This window comes from Gopherus flavomarginatus, chromosome 3 (assembly GCF_025201925.1).
Source record: "Gopherus flavomarginatus isolate rGopFla2 chromosome 3, rGopFla2.mat.asm, whole genome shotgun sequence".
Lineage (NCBI taxonomy): Eukaryota > Metazoa > Chordata > Testudines > Testudinidae > Gopherus > Gopherus flavomarginatus.
This window is the reverse complement of record NC_066619.1, coordinates 183,601,826-183,620,658: the sequence shown is the minus strand read 5'-3', so window position 1 is coordinate 183,620,658 and position 18,833 is coordinate 183,601,826. Positions and strand designations below refer to the sequence as shown.

At 40.2% G+C, this 18,833-nt stretch overlaps 1 protein-coding gene across 7 annotated transcripts in view; it reads right to left on the bottom strand.

The window, feature by feature from the left end:
- The window catches only part of BLTP1 (bridge-like lipid transfer protein family member 1), a 233,015-nt gene that overhangs the window by 8,293 nt on the left and 205,889 nt on the right, over window positions 1-18,833 (bottom strand). For 4 of the 7 annotated variants that reach the window (XM_050946192.1, XM_050946197.1, XM_050946191.1 and 1 more), the window contains 8 exons: window positions 17,072-17,209; window positions 15,094-15,351; window positions 7,211-7,361; window positions 5,667-5,824; window positions 4,845-5,037; window positions 4,388-4,602; window positions 2,083-2,334; window positions 1,380-1,583 (listed from right to left, as the gene is read on the bottom strand). In XM_050946192.1, coding sequence (XP_050802149.1) covers window positions 1,380-1,583; window positions 2,083-2,334; window positions 4,388-4,602; window positions 4,845-5,037; window positions 5,667-5,824; window positions 7,211-7,361; window positions 15,094-15,351; window positions 17,072-17,209 — 1,569 coding nt within the window. Of the gene's footprint in view, window positions 1-1,379; window positions 1,584-2,082; window positions 2,335-4,387; window positions 4,603-4,844; window positions 5,038-5,666; window positions 5,825-7,210; window positions 7,362-15,093; window positions 15,355-17,071; window positions 17,210-18,833 lie in introns of all 7 variants that reach the window. The other 3 variants (XM_050946193.1, XM_050946196.1, XM_050946194.1) reach the window with 1 other exon arrangement.

The window sequence follows — 18,833 nt, the reverse complement described above, 5'->3', positions numbered from 1 at the left end:
TAATGAGGAATATGGTTGACTGGTCAGTTCGTAACTCTGGTGTTTGTAAATCTGAGGTTCTACTGTATTAGCTCCACACTTAAAGTTCAAAACAATATGCATGTGTGAACAGCTTGTTAAGTGCATGGTGCTTAGAAGTCTGATAAGCCTGAGAGATCTGATACTTGCAGCGCCAATGGAAAACTAATCCAGAAGTCTATCTAGGTTTTTATATTGCCCCATACATAGAATTCAAGTATCTGTAAGAGTCTTGCTGTGTTATTCAATCTTTGGGAAGCCCAAAGTCCACCCTGATTTGTCTCTGATTTCCTGGGTGAGGGACAAAGAGAGAACCTTTTAAAGTGAAAGCTCTACTCTGCTTAAGCAGAAGAGAATAGAAGTTCAAAACTCACTTTTATTCTAGCATTACTTATGTGAAACTCTGGGGGACATGACCCAGTGACGAGGTTTCAAATAAATGAGGTATGGATTATAGGGGTGTCATGGTATCTTTCCCCAATCTGAACCTTAGAGTCCAAAAATTGGGGTACCAGCATGAATTCCTCTAAGCTTAATTACCAGCTTAGATCTGATAAGCTGCCACCAATCAGGAATTCCAGTGCCTGATACACTCTGGTCCCCCCAAAACCTTCCCTGGGGAACCCCAAGACCCAGACCCCCTGGATATACAAGGAAAGTAAACCCCTTTCCTCACCGTTGCCTTTCCCAGCCTTCCCCTCCCTTCTCCTTCCCTGTTAAGTACAGACTCAATTCCCTTGAGCCTCAACCAGGGGGAAAAATCAGACAGGTCTTTAAAGCAAAACTTTTAATAAAAAGAAAGAAAAAAAAGTAAAAGTTTATCTCTGCAATTTAGATGGTAAAAAGTTACAGGGTCTGTCAGCTTATAGAAACTAGAAAGAAGCCTCCCCCCCCCAGCAAAATACAATTTAAAATACTTCCAGCAAACTACACATTTGCAACTAAAGGAAAACAAATAAAAAGACTATACCGCCTTTCTACTTTTGTACTCACAAAATTGAAATAGAAGATTAGAGAGCCTGTAGGTACGTGTGGTCACCCTCAGAGCCCGGAGAGAATAAAGCAAAACCCAAAAAACACAAACAAAGGCTTCCCTCCACTGAGATTTGAAAGTATCTTGTCTCCTGATTGGTCCCCTGGTCATGTGTTTGGTTCCCTGTTTGTTAACCCTTTACAGGTAAAAGAGACATTAACCCTTAACTATCTGTTTATGACAAGGGGTTCAGCTTTTCTATGAACATAAAATATCTATTCTTCTGAGCTAAACTCCTATTTTTCCCTTTTAACTTCAACAGCTTTAAGTCAACACATTCTGCAGTTGATTGGCAATCAGGCCAGAAATTAATGAATATGAATCTAACCTTCATTCCTTGTAGCAGTAACATAATTGAACCATTCTTTCACACTTGCAACCCCATGTGGTGGGTTTTCATGGCGGCGCCTTGTTATCTTAGTGATCGTTGCCATAGGACTTTCTAGGGCTCCACAGGGTTTGGTGACCATTGTATTATGACCCAAATGAAAGTCCAGTGTTTGTACAACATAAGTAGAATGCTCACTAGAACCTGTGTCAACGTAAAAAAAAAAAAATATATATATATATATATATATATATACACACACACACACATTCTGAAGAGAGTAATAGTATGATAGGGCTTGATCCTCCTATCACTTGTACAAGTATAAATCAGAAGTAACTCTAGTAAACTGATAGGGTAAAGCTAATGTAAGTGATAGAAGAACTAAACCCTCCCTATTTATAGACAGAAAAGATTTATCAGAACAAGAAGGCTGTCTTCCTACCTTGGCAATATAAAGTCTCAAATAAAGGATGTATCAAATATTATACTCAGCTAGGTATTTTCCTTTATGCAACAGACAAAGAAAGAGGCAATATATTCTCTCTGGTAAATCATCACTATTTTAAACACGTAGAAGCTTTTTTGGGAAAAGAACAATATTGATTCAAAGTATAGGAAAACTGCTTTGCTTGGTTAGTGATGGTCAATTATGGTTCAAGAAAAGGTTCTAAAGTGAAAGATGCATTAAGGTTTTAGTTACCATCTTCCCAAATTTTTTGTGCTTCTGTCCAAAATGCAATGTTGGGTTCTTCAAGGTGAAACAGTGCCCAAGATTTTGAACGGAAATTAGGTCCATGGAAGCATGCCAGTGTCATGTGATTTCCATGCAAACTCATGGATCCTCCAAACTGCATTCCGTCTTCTGGTAATGGAACCTGAAATAAGGATATGTGGCCCCCAGATACTACCTTCAAAACCCCTGGCCAGTGGCGATGATGGGCTGCATCCAGCACTAGAAGAAAAAACACAAATATAGAAAGATCCTCAAGCATGACTGTAAACTTTACAGATGTGGAAGATACAACTGTAAAACGCCTGCTGGAATTCCATGTCTACTAAAAATCTGACTGTGGCTATACTAACTTTATACAGTCTATTTCACTTAAATTGTTTCAGCCTTGTCACATGCAAAGACAGAGGAGATGAAAAAACATATCCAAAGAAACATACTCGAATATCAATAAAACTCATATTTCTTTTTATCAGATTAGGAGATGCCCAAGTTCATGTCTGACAAGAAGATAAATGGTTCCAACAGTGATTACTGCTAGTCTTCATAGAGACAAGTCTCATGAAATTGACCAAATAGCAGACAGTATGGAAAAAGATAACATTAGCTGGTCTTTTAATTACTTAACACCTATTACTGTGGGTCTCAAACCCTTGATTGGGGTCACTAGGCATTACTGAACTACAAATAAATAAGAATAAGCAGTGAAGATTAATATGGAAAATTGTACTGGTAGCCCAAAGGCAACCTACACATACAAACTGTCAAAATAGATTCAACAATTACACAAAATGTGAAGAATAGGATAGTCTAAAAAAGTCAGCAATAATAAAGAAATAATATACAGCTTTAAGGTTGCTTAGAAAGTTAAGACAACAAACATGGACCAAATATGTATATACTGAAAAAGGTTACTTAAAACCATTGACAAGGATCACGTGTGGAACACAGTAACTGTATGTGAGCTATTCAAACCAACAGACAACACACTACAGCATAACCTTTACCGGTAACGTGAGAGCCATGAAAAAAACAGGCCTGAGGACTAAGGTCAATGATGCAGGTTTGGAAGTACTTCCATAAAAAAAAAAAATGCAAAAATGTAATGTGCAACACAAAGAATATTATGTACCTCTTCTGGGAAGCAACTCTGGCGAAAAAATTACAGGATACAATTTTCACTATAGCAGATGCTGTGTAGAGTAATCAGTGGATTAACTTACCTTGAACACTATACAAAAGAGATCTCTGATGATGGTATTTCTCCTTTGATTTTTATAACTCGTTCCTTCTTGTTCCACCCAGTCCCAAACTCAACTATCCATATATTTTAAGTGTGGTACTGAATAATATCAATTTAATAACGACTGTTGGCTAAACAGATGTATAAAACGGCTACTTATTTGACCGTACAGAATTCCAGTGAGTACGGTGAAGGCGTGCTGATCACTCTAGGATCAAAAGCGGGATACTAAAATGACATGAAATGTTTCCTGTTCTATCTGCCTTGTGCACCACAAGTATGTTGAAGTAGGTATACACCAAATATTTTTAAATACTAGATATTTTAAAATTTCTTGTGTAGCAAGAAAGTCCATAGATTCTTTATTGGTCATTAACAACTTCCATGTTTGGTTAGGAGAAATGGGACCCTCACACTTCAGAGTGTTTAAATGAGGGCTAATTAAAAATAGAATACGATTTTCATGAAAAGCCTTGGAAAAAAACAAATATTTTCCATTTTGATTGATATTTTTCTTTTTAATATTTTTAATGAAAATTTTTAAATGAACATTGATTTAATTTGAATTTTTTTAAAGGCTTTTAATTTTGGGGGGTCTCCACCCCACACTTTTTCACTTCTTTCCCCACTGGAAAAAGGAAGGAGGGGGGAGAGGAGAGGAAAAAAACAACAATTTTGAAAACCCAAAAACAAAGTTTTTCAGAATACAAGAGTTTTTGTTTTAGTGGAAAATTCATTTTTCAACTAAAAATCTGACAAAATTATCAGCTACTTCTATATTTACCAAAAAAGAGTGTATATTCACAAAAGAGTGCTGAACTTTATTTTTATAGGCTATCCTTGCCACAAAAATCTGTGGCAGATGTACTGAAACTTTAGCGTGATATCTTGTTACACTAATATTAATGCTTTAAAATTCTATGGGACTTACTCTCACACATTAGTGTTTGCAATACTGGAAACCTAATTCTGTAAAAATCTCACCTATAAATGGTACTGTATAGCTAAGCTTTTTATTTTTATAATACATACATTGCTCGTGTGAGCTTTTCTCTATATTAGCCACTGTCTTAGGAGGAAGATAAGGAACAGGTCCCCAGGTAGACAAAGCCCGTTTGCTGGTATCAAACTGCTGAGTAAAGAACTCCTGAAGCTTCATTCCTATTTTTATCAGGTCTGGGGTGGTTGATCTTGAAATCATCACTTGAAAGATATCCCACTTCAAGTCTCCATGGACAAATATCTCACTAGGATATAAAAAGAGTAAGAACATTTACCATAAATTCAGTTTAGATTTGATTCTGTTCAAAAAGGGACTTGTTTTTACTTTCCTAACCTGCATTATTTTATTTTAATTTAATTTAATTTTTGTCATCAGATATGATCTAGCAATTTTTTATGAAAAAACGCATATGTACTTTATTCTTTTGAATGAGATAAATGGACAGAACTAGACAGTGGAAACATTAAGTACAGTAAGAAGTATTACCTTTTATCAGAAATACTAGAATCCAAGGTATTATATAGATTAACTTTCCATTCATCCTGCAGTTTAAGATCTGCATTACTGAAGATTCCCATAAGGATACTGGACCCCATATAGTCAACACGTGCTTCTGTAGAACCCAAAGTAATCTGAATTTTGTGACTGGGTTGCTGGTTTGGATGTTCAGAAATATGAGCTGAAACAGAATAATTCACTATGGATATACAAGATGTTAACAATAAAGATGTTAACAATAAAAAAGGGTCCCCTGCTGACCCTTTTGTGCCACTCTTGTGGTGGAAAGGGGCTGGAAAGCCACTGAACTGTCCTAAGCATTGGGAAGTCCCAAAATAGGACTGGCATATCCAGCTCTTACATCATTTTTCCTGTAGTTCCCAGCATAGGGGTGTTTGAGGAGCTATAGGGCACATTGGAGTGCTGTGTACTCTTCCAGTTCCCCAACTGGTAGAAGACTTGGGGGCCACAGTCAGTCAGTGCAGGTTAAGAGAAGTCCTGTCCCTGAGGCAGAGAACCATCCCAGAATCAGGGAATTGCAACTGACTCCTGTACACCCTCCCCCACCCCCAAACTTTGCCCAGTGGACAATGGGTGCAGCAGGTGAGATTCTAGGCCAACATCTGTTTATATAATTAAATAAGTTCACATAGGAAAATTTTGTATTATATATGTGCTTTTGGCTTTTCACATTATGTAAAAAAGTTGACACTTCAGAACACTACACTTCTGTAGAATACAACTGCACTGGTGTAATTCGTAATGGACTTGGTACAGCAAAGTGTAAAACTTTTAGTCTTTCCAACTTACCCACCATCTCCAAGGTATTAACATCTATGGTACCTCCAACCACACCTCCTCTGGAATCCAGCTGGGATCTTCCCAGACCAACAGACATGCTAATTTCACGGTCTCTGTTACTACCCACAGATAAACGTCCTTGGCTTTTCAAACCACTGGTAGTCCACCTGAAACAGAGATGAAAAGCGGCAATGCATGAGTACTTCCAATACTTCAAACTGCAAGGTACCATTGTAAGCAGAAACTGTTGAGATAGGCATAGTTTCTTGTTTTACTGCAGAGTTGTTTTTGAGTCAGTGTTTGGGGCAAGAAAAATATATTTCCACAAATGAGGAAAGCCAAATGACAAAATAGTGCTGTTTCAGAAAGAACAGACACTTAAGGTATGAGAACAAGTTACTGGATGTAATTCTTCAGCAGTGATTAGGCATGCACCATCTGTTGGAGTATTTCAGCACTGGAACATGGAATGGGCAGAACTGCTAAGAGCATGGATCTAGTATACTCTACGGTAATCTACCTGTGCAAAATGAAGCTCTTTACACACAAAATTTGAAAATTTGGCTCCAAATGAAATGCTGCTTCCCACCCTTCTCCATGAAGCAGAGATAATATAATATAGGTGGGTTGGGCCCAAACCCGGCAGAGAGAAAATCCACCTTTCCACATCTTTGTGCCTCTTATAAATGGTATTCGGATTTTCCCACACTGTCCTATACTAATGATATAGAAACTGACTGTCTGTAGAAATATCTATGCATATAATATAGTGTTCCTATGACCAGTGGCCTGCCTAGGATAGAGCAGACTATATTTTCCATAGGGCACTAAGGCTATCTCAGATCCTAATTTATGTCAAGTTCCTGATGTCTTGAGTGTAGCCTCAGTGGACGTTAACACAGTCAGTTTCAATTCAAGCAGACCATAAGTCAGGAAATCATACCACACTACATTTGTTCGCTAGGGGCATTTAAAGTGGAATGGCAGGATTTTAAGCTATAAAAATACAAAATCACCTATAACAGTGGCTCTCAACCTTTCCAGCCTACTTTACCACTTTCAGGAGTCTGATTTGTCTTGCGTACCCCCAATTTTCACCTCACTTAAAAACTTGTTTACAAAAATCAGACATAAAAATACAAAAAAGTGTCATACCACACTATTATTGAAAAATTGCTTACTTTCTCATTTTTAAGCTTATAATTCTAAAATAAATCAATTGGAATATAAATATTGTACGTACATTTCAGTGTATAGCACACAGACCAGTATAAAAGAAACATTCTCTGTATAAAATTTTAGTTCGTACTGACTCTGATAGTGCTTTTTATGTAGTCTGTTGTAAAACTAGGCAAATATCTAGATGAGTTGATGTACCCCCTGGAAGACCTCTGTGTACCTCCCAGCGGTAAGTGTACCCCTGGTTGAGAACCACTGACCTAGAAGACAGCAAGTTTTGAATGTTCTTGAGGGACAACTGTTTAACAGTCTTTTCCCCAGCAAATTAAAATATCAAACAAACAATCTGCTAAATCACCAATTTTTCTACTTACGTAGTATTGCCCATTACATTGCTCATATTCATTTGGACATTTAATTGTTTCAAATTCATAGCAAACACAACCAGAGTTTCCCATGGTGTCCCCTGCTGACTTCCAGCTTTATTTGATTTATTAAATGGTGTTGATGTTTTCGAGAGTGTATCTAAAAACAGAGGAAAGTAAAATTGAAAAAGGCATTCCCTGGAGGAAAACTTGCAGGTTTTTAACATTAAAAGATGTTAACAGAAGACAAAACTGCCATTAGACTTAAAAGCACCACAGATGGAGAGGTTACTTACCTTACAGTAATTTGAGTTCTTTGAGAAGTTTTGTCCCTATGGGCATTCCACTGTAGAACACTTGCATATCCATGTGCTCTCAACTGGAGATTGTAAAAAAGCAGCATCCATGTGTCTGTACAGACCAGTACCTCATGCTCCCAGACAAGAGCATATAAAAAAAGCATGGATCGGCTGCTACTCAGTTTCTTATCAGCCATGAAACCAAAGATGCCACAGCAACTGTATATGGCTATGGATGCTTCAATCTTGTAGGCCCTCCAAGTAGTAACTAATGTGGAGGAGGGTGCTGAGGAGGCAAATCCAAAAAAGTTCAGAAAACTGTGTTACCAGAGGTAGCGTCAGCTCTGGAAGCAGGTAAGATAGCGTACTGCTTGGCAAACATGTGAACTGAAGACCAAGTTGCAGTCTTGGAACATCGTTCAGGAGAGGCAACAGAAGTGGAATGACACCTAGTGGAGTGTGCTGTTGCTCTGCAAGGGTGTTGTATCCAGCAGTTTTATAACAGGTAAAGATGCAACCTAAAACCCATTTCAGAGTATGAGTGGAAATTGACTATCCATTCTTTCAGCAAAAGATACAAGCATCTTGGAGAAGCTTTAAAGGTCTCAGTCTAAAGGAAGAAGGTGAAGGCCCTCCTGAGTTCTAGAGTGTGTAGACTAGTTTCTGCTCTGGAGGTGTCGTGCTTTGGATAAAATACAGGTAAACAAATTTCATGATTAATATGAAATTCAGTGAGACCTTAGAGAGGAAACGAGGATGGGGACACAGTGTGACCTTGTCAGGGTAAAAGACATATGTGATGGGTCTGCCATGTGCACCGTGACAGCCTCATTCTTTTGGCTGAAGCAACAGCAACCAGAAATGAAGTCTTAAGGGAAAGGTGGAAAAGAGAGCAGCTATTAGCTCAAAGGGGAGGCATCTCAAGGCATTAAGGACCAAGTTAAGGCCCATGGGGGAGCAGGGTTCCTGAGAAGGGGAAACAAGTTGTGTAAGCCCTTAAGGAACCGAACCATGGTTTGGGGTCAAAGACTGAAACCCCTTCAATAAGTAAATGGAAGGCCTTGATAGTGAGCAGGTGCACTCTGAAATGAGCTTACTGACAAGTCTGAGGTCTTTAAGTTCAACAGGTAATCTAGGATTTTTGAGAGTGGAGCATCTGAGGCATGCAAAGAATGGAGGGAACACCAGGAATGGAAATGTTTCCACTTCTGCAAGTAAGTCTTACAAGTAGGTGGTTTCCTACTATATCTTATCTGACTAGAGCTTATTTGAACAGGGTAATACCACACTCAAGAACCATCGAGGAGCCATCCCTTGAGACAAAGGACTGGGATGGATCAGGGCACCTGAGTTCCTCTCAGGGAAGACTTCATCTTCTGAGATAGGAACAGGTGTTGCCACGGAGAGGTGAGAGGTGTAGCACACTTGTCTTAGCCATGATGGCACTATGAGACTAATCCTTGCTCCTATTTGTCTCTGTTTGAATAATGTTTTGAGGATCAGAGGTATGGGCAGGTAGAGCTGGGCAGGGGACCAAGGTGTTGTAGGGCATTTTCCAACACTCATGGTCCTGATGAAATCTGCAGTTGTATTCTGGGAGGCCGGGTACATAAACCACAGATTTCTATCTGATGCAAGATACACTAGTTCCACAGTCTTGGAGACTCTGCTCATAATGACTGGGATCTTGCTTCCCCTGATGGTTTATATAGTATGTCTGCCTGATTGTCCAGCATTTCCCTGACTGAAGGGCTCTGTATATTGTAAAGGAAGTGCTGACAGGCGTAGCAAAATGCTTAGTTCTAGGATGTTTATGAAGAGTGCTCTCTTTTGTGTGGGGATCATTTGCCCTGTGCAGTGGCCTCTTGTAGATGGGCACCCCCAACCCAAATGAGTGGCATCCATCACGAGGATTTTCTAGAGTGGAGGATGTGAAAATCGGGATTCTACTTCAGTGGGTTCTTCCACCTCTGAGAGAGTCTGTATGTTTGGAGATACCATGATTGATTTGGAAAGACCATCTGATTGTGGTGCACACAGTCCTCAGGCAAGCCCAAAGACATCTGAGGTGCAGTCTTGCAACATAATGCATGTGGAACCAAGCAACATAATGAATGCAGAAGCCAACATGTGGCCGAGAAGTTGTAGGCAGGCCCTTAGAGTTGTTTGTGGACTGTGCTGTAAGGTAGCCATTAGACTGGACATAGTGGAGAATCTTACCTTGGGAAGGCAAGCTTGGGCAATTAGGGAATCTAGAGTGGCTCCCATGAAGACTATCTGCTGACAAGAGTTAATGTCAGTGTTTTCAGATTAATGCAAATGCCCAGGGATTGAAACAGAGTTCGTGCCTTGAATGCTGCCAACTGAACCTCTAGAGCCGAGTGACCCCTGAGGTGCCAGTCATCCAAATATGGAAACACTGCAATGCTCCACTAACAGAGGTGAGCTGGCACTGCTAAAAAGATCTGGTAAAGACCTTTGGAGACAATGAGGATTTGGTAATGTTTTGAGTCTATTAACCAGTGCAGAAAGCACTTGTGGGAGGAGTTAGTGGCTATATAACAGGAGGTTGAGGGCTACAAACTAATTCCCAGGATTTAGGGATGGAAATATGCAGGCTAAGTTTATCATCCTTAAGTTCTGTGAAAGGACATAGATGTCCATATTCTTGAGATTTAGAATTGTCTTCCAGCCTCTGCTTCTCTTGGGAACCAGGATATATTTGGAGTAATAGCCTCTTCTGATGAAGTCAGGAGAAACAAGCTTGATAACTCCAAGTGCAGGAGAGATTGCACTTCCCGCTTCAAAAGATCTTCATGAGGCGGGCCCCTGAAGAGGAACTGGAAGAGGTGGGAAGGACAGATTGTGAATTAATAGAGTATGCCACACTGATCACGTACAGAATCCACTTGTCTGTGGTGACACATTTCCTAGGCATGTAGGAAATGGTATAGGCAGTCTCCAAAGTGGGGAGGGATATATAGTGGAGTCATACAGCAAAAGATCCAGAGGGAGAGGTTGTTTGAGGCCCTCAAGCAAGCTGTCAAAATGGTCTCTTACACGGAGGTGCACATTTTGTGCTGGTCCTGATCGCTGCCTAGGAGGCTCCTAGATGTGAGGTTGCACTGTGGTGGGTAGTATTGAAAAAGCCAAGAAGGGAGTGCAGTTTGAGACCTGCTAAAATGTCTCTTTGTTGCAGGCATGTATATTCCCAGTGAGCAGAGTATTGCTCTGGAGCCTTTAAGAGAGTGGTGTAAGGAGTTCGTGTCACCACTGAAGAGTTTGGGCCCTTCAAAGGGGAGGTTTTCCATACTGTTTTGCATCTCCCTCGGGAGTCCAGCTGACTGGAGCCAGGATGCTCGCCTCATAACCACTGTGGTGGCCATGGATCATGAAGCAGTGTCAGTGACATTGGGAACGGCCTGCAGGAAGCTCTGGCGATTAACTGACTCCTTGTTGGAAGGAGAGAGTCTGGAACATGTTTGATGGTTCCTTTTGTTGACATCCTTTACCATCAGCTTCATTCCCTTAGCTGGAATGTAGTATTTGCTTTGCACATGGGCATAATAGTAGCAGGTGTTTGCCATAGAGTGTGAGCAGGTGAGAACAGTGCCTCATTAAGAGAAAGAGCGATCTTATCCTAGGGGGTGATGTTTAAAATATCAGTCAGGGTCTGTTGAGACTCCTGGAGCTCCTCTAAAGGAGACTGGAGGGATTCCGCCAGAGGCTTCACTAAGTCCTGGAAAGTCTAAAGTTATCAGCACAGGAAGGCAGTGGCACTGCTTCCTCAAAAGACTCAGCTGAATGGGGTGAGTCTTCCTCATTCTGTGGGTCCTGGTCCTTTTGGGTCTCCTCAGGTACTGAGGGGCTATAAGTACCAGCTTATGGTTTTGCAGTGCCTCTGAGGCCACGTCCACATTACAGAGTAAAATCCAAATTAATAAAATCGATTTTATAAAACAGGTTTTATAAAATCGATTTTACGCGTCCACACTAGGGCACATTACTTCGGTGGTGTGCGTCCATGGTCCCAGGCTACCATCGATTTCCGGAGCGGTGCACTCTGGGTAGCTCAGTAAAAGAATGGGACCAATAACTTCGATTTCCATCCAGACTAACCCTAAATCGATATAGTAATATCGATTTTAGGGTTACTCCTCTCGTTGAGCAGGAGTACAGAAATCGATTTTAAGACCCCTTAAAATCGATTTTAAGTGCCTTGTAGTGTGGACGGGTACAGCATTACATCGATTTAACGCTGTAGTGTGGACCAGGCCTGAGTGATGTGGTACCAACAGGTGGGGGTCTTTCTACCAGGCTGATACCCCAGAGTGCCTGTCACTACAAGGAAAATACCTGTGGCAGGTCTGGAACTCTGAGGTTTTTTATATAACCCAGGAAGTGCCGTGGAACTAAAAACAATAAGTTCGGGAGGGGAGACACCATTTCAAAAGCACAGGATTGTATGAAAATGTAATATAATAATTAAAATAAAATCTGAACTAACTAAAAGAACTATTTAACAGTAAGTGAGAGAAGTAAGGGAAGTGGAGAACAGTGGATACCATAAATGCCCTCTAGAGTAGCACACTGCCTTTTAAAAAAACAACAAAAAAAAACCCCACACAATCTCTGGTAAAGGGCGCATGGGTACATGTGCATCCTATGGTGGAGTGCCCATGGGTCACATACTTGGAGAACTACAACTAAAGATTGCCGAAAATTAAAACATTTATGGTTTACTTTGTTGCCTTAATTATAATGAGAATGAAGTTATTTATTTCTCTATTTTATGAACACTGTCATGAGAAAAAAAATTAAATTTAAAGTCATCCATAAAATATAATAAATATTTAAAAGTTTTACAGATTTTACACACTGAATACTGAACCTTTGTATTTCAGAAATGGAAACACACATGTGGAGACCAGTGAAGCAGACAATTTGTCTGTCAAAGAGATCCAGCCTTCCTTTGTGTTGTATTAAGAGGCCCTGGCTATTTGGATCTTTCCTGCATAGCTACTAAAATAAGTCAGCTTCTCCCTGGATGCAAATCAAAGTATTCCAAGCCCTTTGGAGGAGCTTGGTACTGTCTATTTGCCCTCTTGGAAGTGACAGGTATTCATATTGGAGTGTGCCACAAGTCTTTTGCAGGATTAACAATCCCTCAATGGACAATGGTGAATCTACTAGACATGGAAGGTGGCAGATTATCAGCGGTCCTGCTCCCTCTGAGAACCATGCCTTCTTCTCCAAGAGTGCTCTCTGGACTCCCCGCCAACTCTGAGTGTGATGTCCATAGAGGGACAAGGACGTCTTGGGTGCAGGTGCAGCCCCAAAAGACATTGCTGGTCAAAAGGATCTGATCTTGTGCACCTGAGGTCCATGCGCACCAAGAGAAGAATCCATGTGGACAAGCACGTTAAGAACCAATTTACATAATCTAGCGCTCTGTCCACACCATCCACACTATTGTAATAATCTTTGTATGAAATAAGCCTTGTGAGATATTATTTGAAAACTCATTATTTACTGGTCATTACTGACCTGATGAAAAGTGTATGGCACCACTGTATAAGATTCTACTGTATGGTGTTCTTAACACATGTTCCAAACTGAGGCTGACAAACAGCCCTGTCTCAGACAAAGGAATGTGTGTTCTGCTTAATTTGCATTTAAGCAGTAAACAGAGTAATCAAGCAGGAAGGAAAACAAAAGAAGCTTTAACAGGTCAGGAAAAAGCAGCAAGGAACATCCTTCCTTATAGACTGTCTCCTGAATCTTCTCAGTTGGAAATGTTTTCCAAGAGGGGGACTGACACTATAAAAAGAAGGGACAAACACCCCCAAGGACCCCCCCTCCCCCATTAATTGATTGACTGCACCAGAAGATGCAAAGGAAGAAGCCACTGAACTGGAGAAGGGGTCCTGACCTAAGAAATTTGGTCAGTAAGACTGCTGAGAGTATGTGATGAGAAAACTTTGCTCTGAATTTAACAGTTTAAGTTAGGCACCAGTTACTTTTTATCTTTATTTTTCTTGTGACTTCTGACTTATGCCTTATTACCTGTACTCAGTTAAAATCTCTCTCTTTATAGTTAAACTTGGGAAACTCCACTTGGGGTGGCAAGCATTATTTCTATTAAAGCAATAACAGAGTTTATATAAACGTGTATTGTCCAGGAGAATGCTGGTCAGTACAGGACAAATATTTCTGGGACAAAATCTAAGACTAGGAATTAGTTGAGTCACTCTGTACTATAGTCAAAATTGGTAGGAGCCAAGGCGCAGCTGGCTGGCTGCAGCACGCACAGACACATAGCTGGAAGTGACTTCCATGCTGGAGACTGAGCAGTCCAGGCTGACAGCTACAGCAACAAAGCATTGTAAAGGGCACCCCAGGTAAAGGGCAAGGGTGTGACAGCTATTCATTAGTCTAAACTGTATCCAGGGGTTTGTCATAGACTGGTGAAATTCAAGTCAGTCGAACTCCTATTGGAAGCCCACAGGAGTATTTGTCATTTATTAAGACATAGCACTATGCGTAAACTGTATGAGTATGTGCTAGTTCAAAACAATATTTAGCTAACCACAAATTCTGCTTCAGCTCAGTCTTCCTTTGTGAACTGCTTACAACATTTTCCCCTCCATATAGACTAAAAGCCTGTCCTCTCACTTCTCCAGATATTTCACTGTATTAAAGTGTATGTCACTGTAGTAAAAAACATTTTTAAACACCTTATCTGCCTCAATACTGTACAGACCCCAAGTAGACATCACTATTTCACCCATAAGATGCAAAATCAAATCAGTCATAGTAGAACAAATTCGAATAACTCTCTCGACCTCTATACAAAAAGAAACATCTGTATTTATGTTGTACTTGCTAATATGGGCCTCAGACTCTGTCATCTGCATTCAGCTACATATTAAACCCCATCCAATCTGTGACGTGGAGCTGCTTCGGGGAGCACCAGGTTAGTGTGGGTGGACTCAAGTGTAGAGGAAAGGATTATTATAAACCAAGATAAACTGCAGAACCACACCCCAGCTATGTAACCTTTGTACGAACAATAGCAATTCCAATGTCTTCTATAGACAAGATGGACAAACTATATTTCAGTTCTTGTAGTTCTCAAACTCTGTCCTATCGCATAAAGGAGACAATAGCACAATGAGAAATATACATGCTTTAGGATCTGATCCTGCAAGGTGCTAAACATTTTAGTGGGAGACAATGGCATTCACCACCTCACAGGATTGTGCCTTTAAGTTTTAATTTATTTATAGGTTTGCTACTTTTCCATGATTAAATTTCCTGTTTAAAATTTTAAGAACAAGTTCACTGAATTTTTAAAGCAATAATTACTTTATCTCCATCCCACCAACAACAGTCTAAGAGTACAAGATCAGAATGAAAACTTACAGTTGCAAACAGAGTTATTCTGACTAACTAATAACTTTTCTGATGGCTATGACGACTCAATGCCCTATCACATATCACATCATTGTATTTAATTACTAGAACTATTTATATAGTGTTAGACCACACTAAAAAGACAAAGAACTGTTAAAAATCTCCTTTTCCACTCACCTCTGTGGGGAACTGAAGAATCAGATACACTCCGAGATCGTGCAACAGCCGGAGATTTTAAATTATGATTTGCTGTCCCAGGTGACATACTGGTGTTTGTATTGTGCTCATTAAAAACATTGGATGACTGTGCCATGTGTGTAAATGAAGCAGACTGGCAGGGCTGCTCCCAAGTCCTACAGTATGCTTTACGTGACGATTCAGGAGAAAGATGCTGGCTTACCCCGTCAATGGAATCTGGTGTTCCAGGACCTGATGCTGCTGGAAAAGAAAAGTGCCCATAGTGCAGTGTAACTTTATTTTATTTTTAGTCAGTCAATCAGTCTGTAACACTTAACAGAAGCAAAATAAATTTACTCCTACATATGGGGAAATGTTTTGTATATTTCAATCTTAGCAGCAAATTTCATAGTAGTAACTTTGAAATTCTTCTAAAGTGTTTTTATTGCCACCTTAATATTATTTTAATAGTATTCACAGAATCACATCAGTGTTGGGTTGGAAGGGACCTCAAGAAGTCATCAAGTCCAACCTCCTGTGCTGAGGCAGGACCAAGTATACCTAGACCATCCCTAACAGATGCTTTTCCAGTCTGTTCTTAAAAATCTCCAATGATGCAGATTCCACAACCTCCCTTGGAAGCCTATGAGAGAGCTTAACTACTACCCTGAAGTTTTTTTCCTAATATCTAACATAAATCTCCCTTGCTGCAGATTACGCCCATGACGACTTGTTCTACCTTCAGTGGACATGGAGAACAACAGATCACAGTCATTTTTATAATGACCCTTAACATATTTGAAGACTTGTCAAATGCCCCTCAGTCTTCTTTTCCCAAGACTAAACGTGACCATTTTTAAAAAAAAAAAAATTTCCTTATAGGTCAGGTTTTCTAAATCTCCTCTGGACGCTCTCCTATTCATCTACATCTTTCCTAAACTGTGGCACCCAGAATTGGACATAGTACTCCAGCTGGGGCCTCACCAGTGCTGAGAAGAATGGGACAATTACCTGCAGATCTTACATATGACCCTCCTTTTTATACATCCCAGAATAATAGCCTTTTTCACAACTGTATCATATTCATTTTGTGACCCACAAATTGACTCCTATTCAATTTGTGATCCACTATAACTGCCTGGTCTTTTTCAGCCTAGACAGCTATTCCCCATTTTGTAGGGGTGCATCTGATTTTTCCTTCATACATGCAGTATTTTGCACTTGTCTTTACTGAATGTCATCTTGTTGATTGCAGACCAATCCTCCATTTTGTCAAGGCCATTTTGAATTATAATCCTGTCCTCCAAAAAGCTTGCAAACCCCCCCCAGCTTGATGTCATCCATAAATTTTATAAGCACACTCTCCACTCCATTGTCTAGGTCAGTGATTCCCAAACTTGTTCTGATGCTTGTACAAGGAAAGCCCTGGTGGGCCGGGCTGATTTGTTTACCTGCCGCGTTCACAGGTTTGGCCGATCGCAGCTCCCAGTGGCTGTGGTTCACTGCTCCAGGCCCATGGGAGCTGCTGGAAGAAGGCCGAGGGACGTACTGGCTTCCGCTTCCAGCAACTCCCAGTGGCCTGGAGCAGCGAACCACGGCACTGGGAGCCACGATCGGTCAAACCCGCAGACGTGGCAGATAAACAAATCGGCTCGGCCTGCCAGGGGCTTTCCCTGAACAAACAGTGGAACAAATTTGGGAAACACTGATCTAGGTTATAAATTCTGCTGAAATATAAATTTGTTTGTAATGACTTTTTCTTAAAACATAACACCAACTCCCCATTTAGGCAAATGAAAAATTCCTGGGAATTAGAATTGGGCAATACCTGCTTTCAGTCTGTGTATTATACTACAGTATAGTTTCTATTGCTTTATCTAGTTACTCATGCTACTCATATATTACGGCATAAATTAAACCATTCTTGCTTTGGTTTATTTCATGGAAGAATTTTTCAGAGAAATAAGGGGTAGTTTACCTGGTAGATTTATGGTTTGATCACCTAGAAAAAGGCGTCTGGCAATACTTCTCCTGTACCAGGCTCTTGGGAAGGCCAGAATCTCACTGAGTCGCCGCATGTCATATTTAAAAGAAGCAGATCCTATATCACAGACAGCTGATAAAAAATGCAAAAGCTCAGTAGTCAGAGATTTTGAAAATTGAACCTAACATTTGAAAATTTACCCTTCAATTTTTTAGTTTCTTTGTATCTGATATATTCACCAAAACATTTTCAAGCACTAAAATGGGTAGTGCAATATATAGTTACCTTACATTAACTGTGGTTCTTCAAGATGATGTTGTCCATATAAATCCTACTCTAGACGCGCCTGTGCCTTGTGCGCAAGGGCGGAATCTTTGAATAGTAATGTCTATTGGGCTGCACCTGCTCTGTGTATGTACTTGTGCCATCTGGACTCCAGGACATAAAGGATAGAGCGGGCATAACTGTCTCTCAGTTCCTTTGCCAACTCAGAATCTCAGGGAAAGAGGACTCTGAAAAAGTGGGGGTAGAGGGCAAGTTTTGGGATCCACATGGATAATATCACCTCAAAGAACCACAGTTACTATAAGGTAATTGTTCTTTCTTCCTGGAGTATATGTCCATGTGGATCCCAGATAAACCTCATTTGAAAGGTGTGATTGAGAAGTCTTGGCTGCCACTAACTAAATACTGACTGTAAAACCATCATACCAAACTTGGCATCTGATCTTGCAGCCAGGTCAAAGGCATAGCATTTAACTAAAGTAAAGGGATTTGTTCACACAGCTGCCTTGCAAATTTGAGACATAAGCATGTTCCTGAAGCATTCAGAGGACATAGCTTGTGCTCTGTTGGAGCAAGCTTTCATATTTGGAGGATAAGACTGTCAGTCATGATAGATTTAAATACACTACATAATCTGTTTCAATATTCTCTGGGAGGAGATGGCTTGATCCCTGGAAGGGAAGAGATGGCCACAAAAAGACAGTCTGTTTGAAAGGCTTTGCCCTATCAAGATAATATAACAAGACCCTTGAAACATCCAGGATGTGGAGTTTCTTCTCTTCTGGAAAGGAATGGCATTTTAAAAAGAAAATGGGTGAGCAGACATAACAGACTAGTTTAAATGAAAGTCTGACAACTTTGGGAATAAGTGTAGGATGAGCTCTTACCATCATCACTTCTCTGTGGAATATTGCGTTACGAGGGTCAGCAATGAGAGCTTGGAGTTTCTGACTCTTCAGGATGATGTAATGGTGACTAAAAATACTGTCTGGAGGCTAAGGTGCTATCTTTGCTGGCAAACAAATCTGTAATTGGATTTCCCCACTGGTGAAATACTGGCATAATGATGAAGCTCTTCAGAAAGCATTTGTGGTTGGTGATGTGTTGTTGGAAGACTGACACTGTTTGAAGGGGCTCTGCATCTGCCATTTTGGTGCAAATAGTGGCACAGTGTGATGAGGAACAAATTACATTTATTTTTTGATATGACCAAAATAAAGTTAAAAAGGGGGGACAATGTAAAGGGATTTGTAGGATAAATATGAAATTGAAGAATTAAAGTTAGCTTAAGTTTGGCTTAAGGAAATATGTAAGTTGTAAAGAAAGGCCCTGACTAGCAAGCAGAAGGAAGGTCTTGAAAATAATGAGTTATAAGGCCAGAAGGAATGAAGTCTGGTTCAAAGAATAACTAATAAGATACGGGGAAGTTTCTAAAAAGAAGGCCTCCGACTGATAGGGGTGACTGAAGATG